The following is an 18,169-nucleotide window of genomic DNA, read 5'->3' as shown; positions in this document are numbered from 1 at the left end:
GTGTGTGTGTGTGTGTGTGTGTGTGTCTGTATCTGTGACAATGTGTGCGTGCTGATCTTTGGTGAGTGCCGGCATGCACGAAGGCCTTAATATAGGACATACATACATAAGGCATTTCATACGAAAAATCTATTTATTTCTGCAAAACATATCTAAACTTTAACCTACCATCCATTTCACTTGTCTCTCACCAACAGTGACTTAAATCATTTAAATCAACCAAGAAAACTCTTAACTTGTCTCAACACAACTCAACTCTGCACATTCAAAGCTCAAATGGTCCATAGTTCCATCCGCTCCAAGTCTGCACCGCTGGAATCAGCGCTTATGTTGTGCAATTGTGACATAAAATCAACTACTAGAAGCTGATAGTTGACATTCAACAACAACATTTTGATTCAAATGTACTGGCATCTGGGTGGAGGCCTATTTTTTCCCGAACAAACAATATTGCTCAATTGTTGAGTAACATTCCAGACAGTCAGTATCTAAATTAAAATAGACCACTAAACAGTCTACCTAATGGAAGCAAGAAGTTCTAGATTCTGTTAGCTCCAGTGATAGAACCCAGAGTAAAAATAACTAATTTAATCTTAACACTATTTCAGAGGGATTTTCCCCAAGCAACATATGGGATGTTGCTTGGGGAAATCCCTCTGAAATAGTGTTAAGATAAATCATAAACATCCTCTCTTTCTATCGCTCTATTAACCTTCTTCTCAGGTTCCTACCCGCAAATTCCAGTACATGTAATACCTGAACTGTGATCCCAAGGTGAGTATACTGTAGGGCAGCTGTTGCTCCCAACATTCTTCTCCAATCCTGGATGCAGACAGCCTGGTTCTTAGTGGACTGATTGTGACACAATGAGAGAGAGAGAGAGAGAGAGAGAGAGAGAGAGAGAGAGAGAGAGAGAGAGAGAGAGAGAGAGAGAGATTAACAACTCAGAATCATCTAGTACCAGATGAAAATCTAAGAGGATGTAAGAGGTTAGCTTGCAATCATCTGTGTCTATTACTGCTATTTTTTTTTTTTACCTTATCTAAAATAATTTCAAAAAGCAACTATACTGAAGTGTCCACCAAAGACTCCACTTCTGAGCATTCGGGAGCAGAGGGCATCCCTTCCATGAAGGTAGGACAAATCTGATTAATGGGCATGTGATGAATTATATCAATGTATAAAGCTGGATTTACAGTTCTGCATAGAACATGTATAAGAGAACTTCCACATAGCCTCATTCAGAATGCAGAGCAACCTGGGTTTATACATAATGGTAACATTTACCCAGTAGGCTAGGTGTGTCTCAACCAAAATTGTCATGAATCAACGAGCAAATCAAGAAATGGAATCACAAGGTTGAGTCTACTCCATTGAAAATTAAAATATGTAAAAAAAAAAAAGAAGATACATCCATGTGAAAAAGATGTTGCAAAACAATCAAATTGTGTAGAGTGGTGGCAGCATCGCAATCAACTGAAGATAGTGTCTTGTTCTCTGCTGGTTGCCTCCTTTTATCTCTCGTGTCTGGCTGTCTACAACAATGCAAAATCCTGTTTCTATTCAAAGCTCGACCAATCAGAGATGAACTTGGTGCAGACCTTCACAGAGCAGGGGGGAAAGGGACATTTGTGGAAACATGGACCCAACTAAGATCAAACCTGCAATCAGTTCAAAAACACCCCCTCCTACTCTAACCCTATCAACTTATTGAAATGATGCTCTGTACCCAGAAGTCAGAGTTTTCACACTGAATGAGACACAGTGACTATCTTCGCTCAGAATTGTAACTGCACATCTCAGTTTGCAAGTTTGTTAGCATGCATAGTGGTTTGTTTACACGTAATCTAAACTTGTGGATTTGTTTGTTTGGGTGAACAAAAAGAGTTAACAACCTAGCCAGAGTAGTTTGTGTTTGCTTACCTGTGTTGAACAAAGGCAAGACACAGCTTTGGAAGCTACTATCCACTAGCTATGGACAATGGATGTCAATGGCTCGCCAAATGCCCTATTTCTATTTCAACTTGCCTAAACCGCAAGAGGGGGTGAGTTGAACAAAAATCATGTCACAGATAATGACAGCAATTTAGTTGGGGTCTGAGCAAACCGGCCACAAACATCTGAGCAAACGGCTTAACACATCAGCCTAAATTGAATAGAATTCCAAGTTTCGATCCACACATGGATCCAGCAGTAAGGATAATATAATTGTCTGTTTTATACTCCAATATCAATTCCCCTCCTGATACATGTGCATGAACCCCTAAGCGTGTGAGGGCACAACATCTGGATGCATGCCCTGCACACACACACACACACCTCTGCTTGCCGCTTCTTTGTGCCTGGTGATGATGGTAGTGATGAGCGAGCCGGCGTCAAAGCATGTCCCCCAGCATCAGACCCGGCCCCCCTGCCCGGCCCAGGGCCACCAGACGCCACTGCACAGGGCAGCCGCCGCGGGCAACAGCGACGCCATGGCTGCCCTGGTCCAGGGAGGCTGCGCCCTGAACCTACAGGAACGGGTGAGTTCAATCTGAGCCATGTATCGTGGTGGTGAGTGAGAGCCGACACCTGGTTCTGGGTATCAGTATCAGCCTATCATTGGTATCAGTACTGTCGTGCATCTTTTATCTAAGTCCTAGCGGTGACTGCACCAGAGGTTTGTATGTTTGAGTATTGGAAATGTGCAACCAGTATTCAGATAAAGAATCTTTGCGGTAGTGAATCTTAGTATTAGATTTTTTTTTTTTTTTGCATGAGCCCTTGTGGACTAAGAAAATAAGGATGCATGTTTATTGCACTAAGAAGGGAGCATGGCAGGGAAAAAACTGTCCGGATACAATTTATGAAATTTAATATAATTTCATCAATGACAATTAAAGGGAGATATAGTATACAAGCATGCACCGGGACTGGGGATGTGCGGTGCGGTTATAGGGGAAACTCACATCATTACACCAGAACAACACATTGTGCAGCCAAATACACTAGTATACAAATATCAGTATAAGTAAGATTCAGCCTATTTAGAAGTAGACTCTAGCTTATGCGTGCGTGTGTGTGTGTGTGTGTGTGTGTGTGTGTGTGTGTGTGTGTGTGTGTGTGTGTGTGTGTGTGTGTGTGTGTGTGTGTGTGTGTGTGTGTGTGTGTGTGTGTGTGTGTGTGTGTGTGTGTGTATATAATGCTGAGTTACATTAATGTAGTATGGAAACTTTGTGTTTGTATTATAGGATGGCAACACAGCCCTCCACGAGGTATCCTGGCACGGCTTCTACCAGTGTGTCAAACTACTGGTCAAGGCAGGAGCAGATGTTAATGTAAAAAATAAGGTTAGAGATAGCCGAGATGTAATGTAGTACGGAGAAAACCTGAGTGATGAAAGCATAGAGGATGGTGGATGGAACACTTCATGTAATGCAGTAGTTAAACCTTTTAAGTGATCCAACCGGATCATCCAGCAAGATGACCTTATTGAGAACCACACATTACATTCCCCCAACATGACAAATAGGCAGTCTCCTTGATGTTGTATCGGAATGTTCCTGGGCTTGTCGTTTCCGTTCTTCAATGTGTACTAAAACGAAATTGGCCAGACGTGAAGCAAAACGTATTCATCCGATAAATTTGATTTGTCTGCTTGAGATGCCTAGAAATCATGCGTACACATTTTAATTTCGTAATTATGTCGTAATTATGGTGGTCTTGGTCTAAAATCGTGAATGTATTTCGCCTAGAACGTTCACATTTTACGTTTTATATGAGACGAGACGTAAAACTCCAATGAATAACGGAAAAAGAGGAGATGTGACCCGGCCCGGAGGAAGCCCGGGGCCCCCGTCTGGAGCCAGGCCCAGACGGAGGGCTCGATGGCGAGCGCCTGGTGGCCGGGTTTGCCACGGAGCCCGGTCGGGCACAGCCCGAACAAACTACGTGGCACCCCCCCTCTCTTCATCCCATGGGCCCACCACCTGTGGGAAGACCCGTTGGGGTCGGGTGCGCAGCCACATGGGTGGCAGCGAAGGTCAGGGGTCTCGACGGACCAGACCCGGGCGGCAGAAGCTGGCTCTGGGGACGTGGAACGTCACCTCGCTGTGGGGAAAGGAACCGGAGCTTGTGAGGGAGGTGGAGCGCTATCAGTTAGATCTGGTGGGGCTTACCTCCACGCACAGTCTCAGCTCTGGTACCGTACTCCTGGATAAGGGTTGGACTCTATTCTTCTCCGGAGTTGCCAAGGGCGTGAGGCGCCGGGCGGGTGTGGGGATACTCATAAATCCCCGGCTGAGCGCCGCGGTGTTGGAGTTTACCCCGGTAGACGAGAGGGTCGCCTCCCTGCGCCTAAGGGTTGTAGGGGGGAAAACTCTGACTGTTGTTTGTGCGTATGCACCAAACAGCAGCTCAGAGTACTCGGCCTTCTTGGAGACCCTGAATGGAGTCCTGTATGGGGCTCCAGTAGGGGACTCCGTAGTTCTGCTGGGAGACTTCAACGCCCACGTGGGCAACGATGGAGACACCTGGAGAGGCGTGGTGGGGAGGAACGGCCTCCCTGATCTAAACCCGAGCGGTCGTTTGTTATTGGACTTCTGTGCTAGTCATGGATTATCCATAACAAACACCATGTTCGAACATAAGGGTGCTCATAAGTGTACCTGGTACCAGAGTACCCTAGGCCGAAGATCGATGATCGATTTCGTGATCGTGTCATCTGATCTGAGGCCGCATGTTTTGGACACTCGGGTAAAGAGAGGGGCGGAACTGTCAACCGACCACCATCTGGTTGTGAGTTGGATCAGGGAATGGGGGAAATTTCCGGATAGACCGGGTAAGCCCAAACGAGTAGTGCGGGTGAACTGGGAACGTCTGGAGGAGGCCCCCGTCCTAGGTATCTTCAACTCACACCTCCGGAGGAGCTTTTCTGGCATTCCTGTGGAGGTTGGGGGCATTGAGCCGGAGTGGGCGGTGTTCAAAGCCTCCATTGCTGAAGCTGCGGTGGCTAGCTGTGGCCTCAGGGTCTTAGGCTCCTCAAGGGGCGGTAACCCTCGGACACCGTGGTGGACTACGGTGGTCAGGGAAGCCGTCCGACTGAAGAAGGAGGCCTTCCGGGATATGATATCCTGGAGGACTCCTGACTCGGTTGCAGGGTACCGACAGGCTCGAAGGGCTGCAGCGGCTGCCGTGTCGGAGGCTAAGCAGCGGGTGTGGGAGAAGTTCGGAGAGGCCATGGAGAAGGACTTTCGGTCGGCACCAAAGTGTTTCTGGAAGACTATCCGGCACCTCAGGAGGGGGAAACGGGGAACCATCCAAGCTGTGTACAGTAAGGATGGGACTCTGTTGACCTCAACTGAGGAGGTCGTCGGACGTTGGAAGGAACACTTTGAGGAACTCCTGAATCCGAATAACACGCCCTCTATGTTGGAGGCAGAGCTCGAGGTTGATGGTGTTTCGTCGTCAATTTCCCTGGTGGAGGTCACTGAGGTAGTCAAACATCTCCGCAGTGGCAAAGCCCCAGGGATTGATGAGATCCAGCCAGAAATGCTAAAGGCTCTGGGTGTTGAGGGGCTGTCATGGTTGACACGCCTATTCAACATCGCGTGGGAGTCGGGTACAGTGCCAAAGGAGTGGCAAACCGGGGTGGTGGTTCCCCTGTTCAAAAAGGGGGACCGGAGAGTGTGTGCCAATTACCGGGGTATCACACTTCTCAGCCTCCCTGGTAAAGTCTACTCCAAGGTGCTGGAAAGGAGGGTTCGGCCGATCGTCGAACCTCAGATTGAAGAGGAACAATGCGGTTTTCGCCCCGGACGTGGAACTACGGACCAGCTCTTCACTCTCGCAAGGATCCTGGAGGGGGCCTGGGAGTATGCCCATCCGGTCTACATGTGTTTTGTGGATCTGGAGAAGGCGTATGACCGGGTCCCCCGGGAGAAACTGTGGGAGGTGCTGCGGGAGTATGGGGTAAGGGGGTCTATCCTCAGGGCCATCCAATCTTTGTACTCCCAAAGCGAGAGCTGTGTTCGTGTTCTCGGCAGCCAGTCAGTTTCGTTCTCAGTGGGTGCTGGTCTCCGCCAGGGCTGCGCCTTGTCACCAATCCTGTTTGTGATATACATGGACAGGATATCGAGGCGTAGTCGTGGTGGGGAGGGGTTGCAGTTCGGTGGTCTGAGGATCTCGTCACTGCTTTTTGCAGATGATGTGGTCCTCATTGGATCATCGGCTTGTGACCTTCAGCACTCACTGGATCGGCTGGCGGCCGAGTGTGAATCGGCTGGGATGAGGATCAGCACCGCTAAATCTGAGGCCATGACTCTTAGCAGGAAACCGGTGGATTGCTTACTCCGGGTAGGAAATGAGTCCTTAGCCCAAGTGAAGGAGTTCAAGTACCTCGGGGTCTTGTTCGCGAGTGAGGGTACTATGGAGCGTGAGATTGGCCAGAGAATCGGAGCAGCGGGGGCGGTATTGCGTTCGCTTTACCGCACCGTTGTAACGAAAAGAGAGCTGAGCCGCAAGGCAAAGCTCTCGATCTACCGGTCGATCTTCGTTCCTATCCTCACCTATGGTCATGAGGGCTGGGTGATGACCGAAAGGACGAGATCGCGGGTACAAGCGGCCGAGATGAGTTTTCTCAGAAGGGTGGCTGGCGTCTCCCTTAGGGATAGGGTGAGAAGCTCAGCCATCCGTGAGGAACTCGGATTAGAGCCGCTGCTCCTTTACTTAGAAAGGAGTCAGCTGAGGTGGTTCGGGCATCTGGTAAGGATGCCCACTGGGCGCCTTCCTTGGGAGATGTTTCAGGCACGTCCAGTGGGGAGGAGACCTCGGGGAAGACCCAGGACTAGGTGGAGAGATTATATCTCAACACTGGCCTGGGAACGCCTCGGGATCCCCCCGTCAGAGCTGGTCAATGTGGCCCGGGAAAGGGAAGTCTGGGGCCCCCTGCTTGAGCTGCTCCCCCCGCGACCCGACCCCGGATAAGCGGTCGAAAATGAGATGATGAGATGAGATGAGACGAGACGATCATCGATGAGGTGCTTCAGTGATAAGGATGAAGGACCCACACTGTGTTCTGATTGAAACCGTTTTTCAACATGTATTTAATATCGGAGGATGTCGTACTGGGATGAGTGTTGACATTTGACTGAAGGTAAATGATGTTCCTTCCCTTCTTGCAGGCCGGCAACACGGCTCTACATCTTGCGTGTCAGAACGCACACGCTCAGAGTGCACGCGTCTTGCTGCTCGGAGGTTCAGCGGCTGACGCCAAGAACAAGGCGAGTTACCAACACACACACACACACACACACACTCGGCAGAAGATAAGTAATTTTGCCAAATTATATTGACCTCAGATGTTTAAATGAAGCCTGGCTCATTTCCTCAAGGATCCATCAGTCTTTTATGCCTACCTGTTCTCCCTGTGTGTAGCATGGTATCAGTCTGTTGCCTCACAGGAGAAGCGGTGCCTCTAACCTACAATGAGATAAAGAGTACTCTGTATGGTGGTTTTCAGATAGGGGACACCTGCCTGCATGTATCCTCTCGTTACAACAACGTCAAGGTGCTGAAGCTTCTGCTGAGCACACTGTGCTCTGTGACAGAGCAGAACCAGGTACTGTGTGTATTCCTCCTAGAATGACAACGCACAACTGACATTGTGTGATGTCAATGCTCCTTGATGCTATGTCGATATTGATCAATTTGACGAGGGGTTTGTTTCCATCAGCGTTTACTTTGGCCTGTCCAGGCTTATGTCTTGGCATGCACTTGAATTTATTAATTCAGTCGGCATCCTAAGTGTTCTTGTAAACGCACGCACACACACATGCACTCAAATGCACAATCGCATGCGCACAAAAACACACACACACGCACGCACGCACGCACGCACGCACACACACACACACACACACAGGGCAGAGCAAAATACATGATGTGCACTCCACCGATCTCAATGAGGTCAGTATTACGAGTCAAAATAAGTCCAGACTATTTATTCGATTCAGGGAGCGCTCTTTAAGTACCAGATACGTCCATGCACTTCCTCAGCAGTCCTTAACCAAAGGCCCTCATTCAGCTGACCCTGGTTGTGATGACCCCCCAGGAGGGGGACACGGCCCTGCACACGGCCGCAGCGCTCAACCACAAGAGGAGCGTCCAGCTGCTGCTGGAGGCTGGAGGAGACGGGAACGTCCGGAACAACGTGGGTCTCTCACCTCATCCACTGCACGCATCCAAACACTAACTTGTCTTTCACCCTCTTGTCTCGTCTAAGTCAATTGTTAGGATCTCTTCTCTGTTTCTTGTCAAATTTGCATGTAGCGGGTTTAAAGAGCAAGTTGTGTGGCTGAATACTGAAGCGTTTAGTTTGACGGGCTCCCCCCATCCCTCCCCACTCTCTCTCCAGGCAGGCAGGACGGCTCTGGACAGAGCGAGGGAAAACAACAGCGCAGAGGCAGCGTTGGTCCTCGCCCGGGCTCCCCAGGTGGGTCCATCTCTACGCTGAGCGGGAGGTTGTTTCAGAACCACACGCTCTTCTGCCCGACCGCTGTACATCTCTCACATCATACAACCGCCGCTTCAAGGCAACCAATGGCACAATGAACACTGCACTGTTGGTTCCACAAACAAACGAGTCGATGAGTTGAGCGAGTTGAGCCAACTAAACAATGATGACATTTTCTAGTTCACATTGGTAAATTAACTTTATTCCAAGATGGCGCCACGCACGGTTGCAGTCTTGCGTGCTGACTGTACATATATATATACTGTATATATATATATATACTGTACATATATTCTAGCTTTATGTAAACATCTTTTTCTTATTTTGTTCTTAAGTGCACTGTACCTAATCTTTTTATCTTCTTATACCATTTTCATTTTCATTATTTACACTGTTAAGGAGAGCTTGGGCTACCAAAATCTCATTGAGAATGACGTTGTTACTTTGTGCCTTTGACGAATAAAATGACTTGAATTTGAACTTTATCAGTATTTGTAAATAACATGGACCAAAACACATGTGTTTAACATACAAATAAAAAAAAATAAAAAAAATGGCTAACCAGACTCTAATTATCTTTTGCTGTCCAGGTGCATCGCTTCATGCGAGGAAGAACGATAAGGAAGCAGAGAGAGAGAGTGAGGGCCGAGCGTAGGACCCAGTCCGTCAATAGTGTCGACACACTGGCTAAAAGGGTATGTACTTTGTTAAGGAGGAGTCAAATACTCCGCCTCTACCACAGAGCTTTTCTTGTCAAGTTAGCATGTTGTCCTATTGCACGTATTATTTTATTCAAATGGGGTTTCCACCAATCCATTGATACATTATCATAAAAATTGAGCTGTTGGCTTGTTTTGTCTTATAACTTAGAAAATGCATGCATTCTTCCATACATCTATGAAAACATTCTCATTCAGAGATAATGTTATGAGCTAGAAAGAGTAAAAGTATTATGACAGGGCAGGGAAGAGGAGCCAGAAAAAAGAGGGACTACTTCACTCCACCACTGTGTCTTGTTACATCTCCTCTGAACAGGAGAGCGCCTCGTCTGCCGAAGACAACGAGCTAGACTCTGTGCCGAGGGCCACCCGACCGAGGGCCACCCGACCAACGGTCTTCACGACTGGCTACCATTGTCATCCCCACCGTCGCCGCAAGATGGCCGCCCTCACCGCCGGAGGACCACACGGCCGAGGGAGTGGGGTAGAGTTGCACGGAGATCTGTATCAGATCATTTCGGATACGAAAAGAGGCTTAAATACCCTAAAAATGGCCCCATCCTTCATCAGGACCACACCTGAAAATGACCAGCAATGTAATGTCATACATCAGTAATTAAATTCAGGTCAAGTTTATTTTGTATAGTCCACTTCATAAACAAAAAGGCAACTGAATGTGCATGTGAAGATGAAAACAAAATAAAATATACATATATATACATATATGCATGAAAGGAAGTGCAAAACTGTAGCTATAAGCATTAGATATAAAGATATGAAATTAAGTGAATATCTACATGTGCAGACAAATATACATTTGTAAAACAATAAAAGGGCATAGCGATAAAAACATGAAACAGGAATATCCGAAATAGTGCCTTGAAGTCAATTCTGTGTCATACAGGAGGCCAGTGTAGAGATTTTAGTGTGGGGGCAATATGATTCGTTCTTCTTGTTTTTGTTAGAATTCTGGCTGATACATTTTGTAAGAATTGAAGCTTCTCAATAGCTTTTTAGATTTTTTGCCTTAAAATTCCTCAGTTTAGCTATATTTCTAAGGTGATAAAATAGTGATTTAGTGGTTGATTTTATGTGGCAGTTAAAATGTAGATCACTGTCAATATAGACAGACAAGATCTTCACTACTTGTTTTACCTTGAGTCCCTTAGAATCCAGAATAGCAGTGCAGTGTTTCCCCCAGCACAGTATGGTTAAGGCGGCCGCCGTAGCAACAATAGGGCCCCGCCTTGAATACCAATGTATAAAAAAATACATATATATAAATATATATATTTTTATATATATAAAAAAATATATATTTCTTTGAATTATTATGGATTAAAAAAGTACAAAACTCCCATAGGGAAGGAAAACATACTTCCATCAAGTACCAAAAATAAAGATAAATAATGCATCGGTGATACGGTTCAAAACAGTGTCACCGATTGACCACCTTGACTAAGACATTTTATGGGGGAGACACTGCAGTGACTTTGTGTCTTTCTTCCTTTTGACCAAATACGATCACTTCAGTTTTATCTTGGTTCAGCTGAAGGAAATACTGGGACATCCAGTTATTCATTTGTTCTATACAGTTGCAAAGGGAGTCAAGGGGGCTGTAGTCATTTGGTGACAGAGCTAGGTACATTTGGGTGTCATCAGCATTGCTATGGTAGGAGATTGAGTTTTTTTTTATGATTTGACCAAGTATGTAAAGGTTGAATAACAGTGGTCCCAAGATGGAGTAAAAGCAAACAAAGTGAAAGTAGTAGCATGTGTCATTCCCAGGCCTTGAATGAGGATCATGCAGGGAGTGGAGAGGGAGTCCCTTCAGAGACCCAAAGGAGGAAAGGACTTCTCCCGTCCGGCAACTGCAGGGAACCTCCGAAGACCAGGGCCTATCAGCTATACACACTCTTCCGAGACAGACACGGCACGGTACGACAGGTCGGTGTCTCAGTGTCACGTCTAAGCTATCAAGATGAACCCAGGAATCTTTGAATTGTTTATGTAACAGACTTTGACCAGCATCTCAACGCGGCTCCATATTGCCTTGACGCTTCTTAATTAAAACATTAGAACGACGAGAGATGAAAATATACAGACAAATATGGCGGCGGAGGATAAAATATGTTTTAAAACCTATGTGAAAGATAAATAACACACAATAAGAAGGTGTTATAAACGTATATGCCATCAACTGTCCATCTACGGTTGGGTTTGCATGGTGGGGTGGGGTGGTGGTGGGATGTGCCAGGCTCCTGCCAGAGGGAGCCACTGTAGGGCCCGCTTCAGGAAGCTGGGGGGCCAGATCCGAGCCACCCAGGAGGAGATGAAGTGGCACATCGTGAGCTTGCAGGACCAGTTCAATGTCCAGCTGGGAAGGCTGCACCGCAGGAACCTACGTCAGGTAAACTGACTTCATCAGGCAGTGTTTCCATAAAGCAGGGGAGAGACTCAAGATTTCCAACCACATATCATCTACTTCTAACCTACATTGAATTGCATTTGTGTAGCCCTTTTCAGGGCACTCTAAGTGCTTAACATTGTGCTTAACAAAGTGGTTAACATCTATTACCAGTGTGTAGCACCCAGCTGGTTGATGCAGGGCAGCCATTATGCACCAGCGATAGCACTGAAGAGGTGAGAAAAGATACTATCCAATCAGAGACCAGGGGATGATTAGGCGGCGATGGTGGTGCTAGAGCCAGGTTGGAAATTGAACCAACACTGGGGCTAGCACCCCTACCTACACTTTGACCAGTGCCATGGGATCCTTAGTGACCACAGGAAGTCAGAGCTTTGATTTAACTTCTCGTCCAAAATAAAGGATTAAGGTTTCTTAAATGCAGCCCATCATTGCTTAACTGAGATGCAGCATGCTATACCTTGATCTATTGATGTATTCTTTCAGATCGAAGTGTTGGACATGGTGAATCAGGAGAGAGCGGCCACAGAGAGAGAAGCCATGCTCTACAGGATAGACCAGCATGCCGAACAGGCCAGAGAAGAAGCCATAAGGAGCCAGGTACGGGAGTGGCACACTTCACTTAGCTGCCAGTTGACGAGGTCAAACTATACAATCTTAAGCAGCGATATAAGAAAATAAATTAAACCACTCATAGTTATCTCTTGGTTTGGCCTGCCTCGATCTCATATAGCAGTATAATAAAACCAGCTTCTTAATACGTTGTGTGGTGGGTGATGTTTTCCCCCTCACAAGCAGGCAGCGATGAGCCGGGACCTCAAGCGGTGGTGCATGTCCCGGATGAGGGGCATGGATCTCCCGCCCAGCCCCGAGCCTTACGCTCTGCTCCAGTCACCCTCTGTGGAGGTCTCTGGGGCAGAGTCTGACCTGCTGGAGTCGACCCTCCCTCTGCTGGATGTGGTGCCTGGAGACGACAGCAGCAGCAACAGCTCCTCCCTGGCCACCTACGTCAGCGGTCTCCCCAGTCTTCCCTCCTCCTCCACCCTGGCCAATGACGACCACAACCACCAGACACCAGAGGGCAAGAACTTTGAGATCAACGTGGAGTGGTCCCAGGCTGGGTTTTTATCCAAAACTATAGACCTGACATAATGACAACTCTATTTTCAGGCCTGCCAGTGAGCTCTGCTGACTCCTGCTGGCGGCTTCCGGGAGTGACGCTCCGGGGTTCGGTGGTTCCTCCGGCCGTCGTAGGCTTGGGGAGGGCCAGGGGCAGATCCACCAGTGGCAGCAGCAGCAGCAGCTTGTTTGCTGTCCCAGCCAAGCCCGGAAAGGCCGAGATACTGGCGACCCGGGGCCAGCGGTTAGGACACAGGAGCTACGGCTGGGCCTGCAAGAGACGGCTCAGTGAACCCGTGCTGGCCCGTGGGCGGGCTACCGCTGGCACAAGCACTGACAACGACGCTATGCTGGGGGTCTGTACCGACCGACAAACGTTAATCCAGGAAAGGAACCATCGGCAAGCTGTTGAAGTGAGTTTATGAGGGTTGGGGGGGAGGGAATCCTGGAAAGATGGACCAACTTGATGTTGTGTTCTAGGATTTTTGAAGTTTGAACATGTCTGAAGCAGTACCCTCTGATATTAGTAAATGGCCAAGCTGGATGGTTAACCTTTAAAAAATGAGGACAACGAGTTTTAACTAAAAGACGTTTGAGTGCAACTGGACTGGATGTATACCCTGGAAGTAGATTCAAAGGTCACTGCCTACTCAATGAAACAGATTCAAAAGTTCAGGGCCTAACTAGTTATAGTAGGAAAATCGGCTGTGATTAATGACGCCACCTTCTGAGCTGATTTCCCGTGGTTGGAAGTGTTTGCCATTTAAAAAGGCCCCCTCATTGTATCTATATTGTAGGAAACAAATGTTGGACACCCTAACCTTCTTCCCCCTTTGCCAGGTGACTCAGCGGTTCTTCGAGGCGGTGTCGGCACAGCTGGAGCGCTGGTACGAGAGCAAGGTGCAGGAGGCCAAGCGCCAGGCAGAGCTGAGGGCACAGCAGGACATGAGGCGGCTCCTGCAGCGAATCACCGCCCTGGAAGAGGAGATCCAGCGGCTGACAGCCAATGACAAGGCCTAGAGCGCTCTGGGGCCCCGCCCACTCCACCAGTTCCCTCCCCCGAAACCCATTGACTGCCACACCAATGATTGGCATGTTTTCATCCACAAAAACAAAGGAGAGAGTTAAAGTCAGAAACACACTCTTCCTCTCTGCCCATAACCAATGCTCAGTGTTTCTTTGTTTCCTGACTCTTGTTCCCGATCCTCTGGTATACTTTGTATGATGTGACATGTTATGAAAGGTCACCAGAGCAATGACTCGTGAGTGGACCATGGATCCATGAAGTTCTATAATGCACTAATGATTTAGTGTCAGTCGCATCACATGCCTACCATCCCATTATGGAGTGTGTGTGTGTGTGTGTGTGTGTGTGTGTGTGTGTGTGTGTGTGTGTGTGTGTGTGTGTGTGTGTGTGTGTGTGTGTGTGTGTGTGTGTGTGTGTGTGTGTGTGTGTGTGTGTGTGTGTGTGTGTGTGTGTGTGTGTGTGTGTGTGTGTGTGTGTGTGAGAGAGAGAGAGTGTGTCATATTCTGCTTGTTATGTTGCTTATGTTTATTTAAACAAGCGGGTTGTCGCAATTTTTTGATGTTTTTTAATGGCCACATATTAAAGGCACCCAGTGCAACTTTATGTAAACATTCAATGAAAAATAAACATTCAATTTCTAGTCTTTTTTACACGTAGTAAGTTTCAAAAACTCCATACCATTACATATCGACATTCAAGGAGCAAAGATGAGACGTCGTTGTGTGGTGAGAACTGATAGAAAATCGTAAACAACAAGAATCGCCGGTGGGGAGAAGCCATTTTTCCATTGACTGGAAGCCTGCTTTATTTATTGTAGGTTACAAAAAATAAAGAAAATGGCGGCATTGTTGTTGTTATCGATTTTGTATCAGTTCTCACCACACAACGACGTCTCATCTTTGCTGCTTAAATGTCGGTATGTAATGGTATGGAGTTATTGAAACTTACTACGTGTAAAAAAGACTAGAAATTGAATGTTTATTTTTAAGCCTCGAAAGTTGCACTGGGTGCCTTTAAGCAAGTAAATGTACAACCACCATCTACCGTTGGGAAAGTCCTTGAACTCTTTCATGAAAATAGAAAAAGAAAATGATCTGGACTATCAACGTCGAATTTAATTGATGTTCATTATAACTTTTATCAACCTTACTTTTCTTACCCACACACACACACACACACGTTGTCTTGTGTCCAAGCAAACGATGAGACACGCATGGCTCATAACAAATAAGGACATGTTGCTGACCAACAGAAATCCCTTCTAACACCCGGCCTCAGACCACAGCAGGGCGAAGGACAACCCCCCCCCCCCCCCCCCACCGAAGACAACAAACCGCATCATCATGTGGCGTCCGTGCTTAGGGTATTGTGTGCATGACGGGGAGGCCTACCGTCAACAAACAGGCCGCCCGGGCCCGGACTGTCAGCCGGGGAGGGGCCGCGGAGCACTTGATGAACCAGCCGTTGCGTAACCCCGATGATCCCGCGGTGACATCGGAACGGTCGGCTTCCATCGCAGCAGCGAGCGGCGGCGGTGGCCGCTGAAGGGAAAATCTGAATCAATGCAACATCGACTCTGTCAGCGAGCAATGGAAACCTAATTAAGGCGCCCGCAGGCCACGTGGCTGGTCATTTAATGCAGCGGAGCGCGAACCTCAGCGACTCTCGTGTCCACACACCACCATACACCAACGACTACAGGCTGAACCTCATGACTCTAATCCACACACCACCACACACCAACGACTACAGGCTGAACCTCATGACTCTAATCCACACACCACCACACACCAACGACTACAGGCTGAACCTCATGACTCTAATCCACACACCACCACACACCAACGACTACAGGCTGAACCTCATGACTCTAATCCACACACCACCACACACCAACGACTACAGGCTGAACCTCATGACTCTAATCCACACACCACCACACACCAACGACTACAGGCTGAACCTCATGACTCTAATCCACACACCACCACACACCAACGACTACAGGCTGAACCTCATGACTCGTGTCCACACACCACCACACACCAACGACTACAGGCTGAACCTCATGACTCTAATCCACACACCACCACACACCAACGACTACAGGCTGAACCTCATGACTCTAATCCACACACCACCACACACCAACGACTACAGGCTGAACCTCATGACTCTAATCCACACACCACCACACACCAACGACTACAGGCTGAACCTCATGACTCTAATCCACACACCACCACACACCAACGACTACAGGCTGAACCTCATGACTCTAATCCACACACCACCACACACCAACGACTACAGGCTGAACCTCATGACTCTAATCCACACACCACCACACACCAACGACTACAGGCTGAACCTCATGACTCTAATCCACACACCACCACACACCAACGACTACAGGCTGAACCTCAGCGACTCTAATCCACACACCACCACACACCAACGACTACAGGCTGAACCTCATGACTCTAATCCACACACCACCACACACCAACGACTACAGGCTGAACCTCATGACTCTAATCCACACACCACCATACACCAACGACTACAGGCTGAACCTCATGACTCTAATCCACACACCAACGACTACAGGCTGAACCTCATGACTCTAATCCACACACCAACGACTACAGGCTGAACCTCATGACTCTAATCCACACACCACCACACACCAACGACTACAGGCTGAACCTCATGACTCTAATCCACACACCACCATACACCAACGACTACAGGCTGAACCTCATGACTCTAATCCACACACCAACGACTACAGGCTGAACCTCATGACTCTAATCCACACACCACCACACACCAACGACTACAGGCTGAACCTCATGACTCTAATCCACACACCACCATACACCAACGACTACAGGCTGAACCTCATGACTCTAATCCACACACCACCACACACCAACGACTACAGGCTGAACCTCATGACTCTAATCCACACACCAACGACTACAGGCTGAACCTCATGACTCTAATCCACACACCAACGACTACAGGCTGAACCTCATGACTCTAATCCACACACCACCATACACCAACGACTACAGGCTGAACCTCATGACTCTAATCCACACACCACCACACACCAACGACTACAGGCTGCAGTGCTGCTCGGTATAAATTATTTTGGTCTATGCTTCATTTTGGTTGTATGAGTTTGCAGTTAGGTTAGACAGTACAAACATGGCCTCTGCCATTTCCCCCCAAGCCAAGCCAAGACAGACCAAAGGTTTACCTGGGTAAATTAAACCTGTAGGCATGGCTTATTTACCATTCCGCCCTATTCCAATAAAAACTGAATTCTTACCTGGGTTCGAGAGACGCCTAATGAACCACATCCAGAGGTCAAGCTCGTTGACCTTGTGTCTCTGTTTAAATAAACCACGTGTTGAACATAAACCACTCTCCGAGTCATGCCTAGCCTGAAACGACCATACCACAAAGGGTCTAATTAGCTTTTGATCATGATGCACAGCTTTCTCTGATCTACGCTGAGAGGTGGAACGAAGAGTGGAGCAAAACACGTGTAGTAACTCTACAAAAACAGTTGTGGGGTGGGGGTGATATGATGTCCTTACCTACGGTAACTCCTGAATAGGAGTTAATCATGTTCAAATAATGTGTGGCCTGTGTGGTGTTATGAATCATATTGTTGATATGCAACACCTACTCGGTAAATGTAATATTGTGCCACATTTGAGTATGGTTCTGCGTATCATCACCACAGGACAATAGATCGTGTTCCCGAGGTGTCATCGCAGGACAAACGCAGGCCAGGGGTCACTGCGTGTCCAAAGCGGTATAGGATCCATCTCTTTTTTTTCAGATGAGATTTTACGCAATGTAATTGGGGGATCGGTGTGAGGTCAGGGTGGATGATTACAGCTAGAAAACTATTGAATAACAGCGCATCAAAGGGCACAGAGGCTACTACAGACCGACTCCAAAATACAAACAGATTCAATACTCGCACACAACGCAAAACAACGTAGACGCACAAGACAAAGATCAACACCCATGGCAATCGAACAATATCAATATATCACGTTGTAGACACAGTGCATGTTAGTCAGCCAAGCTATAACAGTATCCAACATCACTGCCCGAAATCATGACAAAATAGAAACAACTGAGGGAATAACTTTAACATCGTGAAGCATTTGATTTGATTTTTTTATGTATTTTTAACAAATTATGGTTTTAAAAATGTTTCCGCCCCACAATGAGACCTCTGGGAAAAGGGTCTATTGAGCCAAAGTTGAGCATATAATATATATTTTGGCATATATATTACACTATATGTTGCTTGTATAAGACCTCCTATTATACAAGCAACCTAATCAGGTCAGGAC

At 47.5% G+C, this 18,169-nt stretch overlaps 1 protein-coding gene and 1 long non-coding RNA gene across 5 annotated transcripts; one reads left to right on the top strand and one right to left on the bottom strand.

Annotated features, from left to right (window-relative positions):
• The first annotated feature begins 939 nt into the window (after positions 1-939).
• Positions 940-14,364, top strand: ankrd6a (ankyrin repeat domain 6a). Of its 4 annotated transcripts, none has more exons than XM_060051834.1 (15): positions 940-1,134; positions 2,359-2,522; positions 3,231-3,329; positions 7,161-7,259; positions 7,499-7,597; positions 8,090-8,188; positions 8,393-8,470; positions 9,082-9,186; positions 9,527-9,694; positions 10,999-11,157; positions 11,468-11,620; positions 12,125-12,238; positions 12,434-12,719; positions 12,809-13,170; positions 13,598-14,364. In XM_060051834.1, exons 2-15 carry the CDS (start codon positions 2,361-2,363, stop codon positions 13,775-13,777), a joined length of 2,163 nt encoding a protein of 720 aa, XP_059907817.1. In that variant the 5' UTR covers positions 940-1,134; positions 2,359-2,360; the 3' UTR covers positions 13,778-14,364. The 4 variants fall into 4 exon arrangements, with proteins under 4 accessions (XP_059907817.1, XP_059907814.1, XP_059907816.1 ...); XM_060051831.1 differs by having other exon boundaries at positions 1,939-2,522; XM_060051833.1 differs by lacking the exon at positions 940-1,134 and having other exon boundaries at positions 1,639-2,522; positions 10,999-11,148.
• A 581-nt stretch (positions 14,365-14,945) lies between these two features.
• On the bottom strand, positions 14,946-16,239 carry LOC132457479 (uncharacterized). Its single transcript, XR_009525672.1, has 2 exons — positions 16,207-16,239; positions 14,946-15,492 (listed from the first exon to the last, which is right to left on the bottom strand). It is a non-coding gene; the product is annotated as an uncharacterized LOC132457479 (long non-coding RNA).
• Between the last annotated feature and the right edge of the window lie 1,930 nt (positions 16,240-18,169).

This window comes from Gadus macrocephalus, chromosome 5 (genome assembly GCF_031168955.1).
Source record: "Gadus macrocephalus chromosome 5, ASM3116895v1".
Classification (NCBI taxonomy): domain Eukaryota; kingdom Metazoa; phylum Chordata; class Actinopteri; order Gadiformes; family Gadidae; genus Gadus; species Gadus macrocephalus.
The sequence above is the reverse complement of the archived record's forward strand: the minus strand, read 5'-3'. Positions and strand labels throughout refer to the sequence as shown.

Bases quoted from the DNA above. Each gene is read 5' to 3' on its own strand.
- ankrd6a (XM_060051831.1), top strand. From the start codon at position 2,295: ATGCCCTGCACACACACACACACACCTCTGCTTGCCGCTTCTTTGTGC. The intron at 9,187-9,526 runs GTATGTACTTTG...TCCTCTGAACAG, and splicing joins TCGACACACTGGCTAAAAGG to GAGAGCGCCTCGTCTGCCGA. The intron at 11,158-11,467 runs GTCGGTGTCTCA...GGGATGTGCCAG, and splicing joins GACACGGCACGGTACGACAG to GCTCCTGCCAGAGGGAGCCA.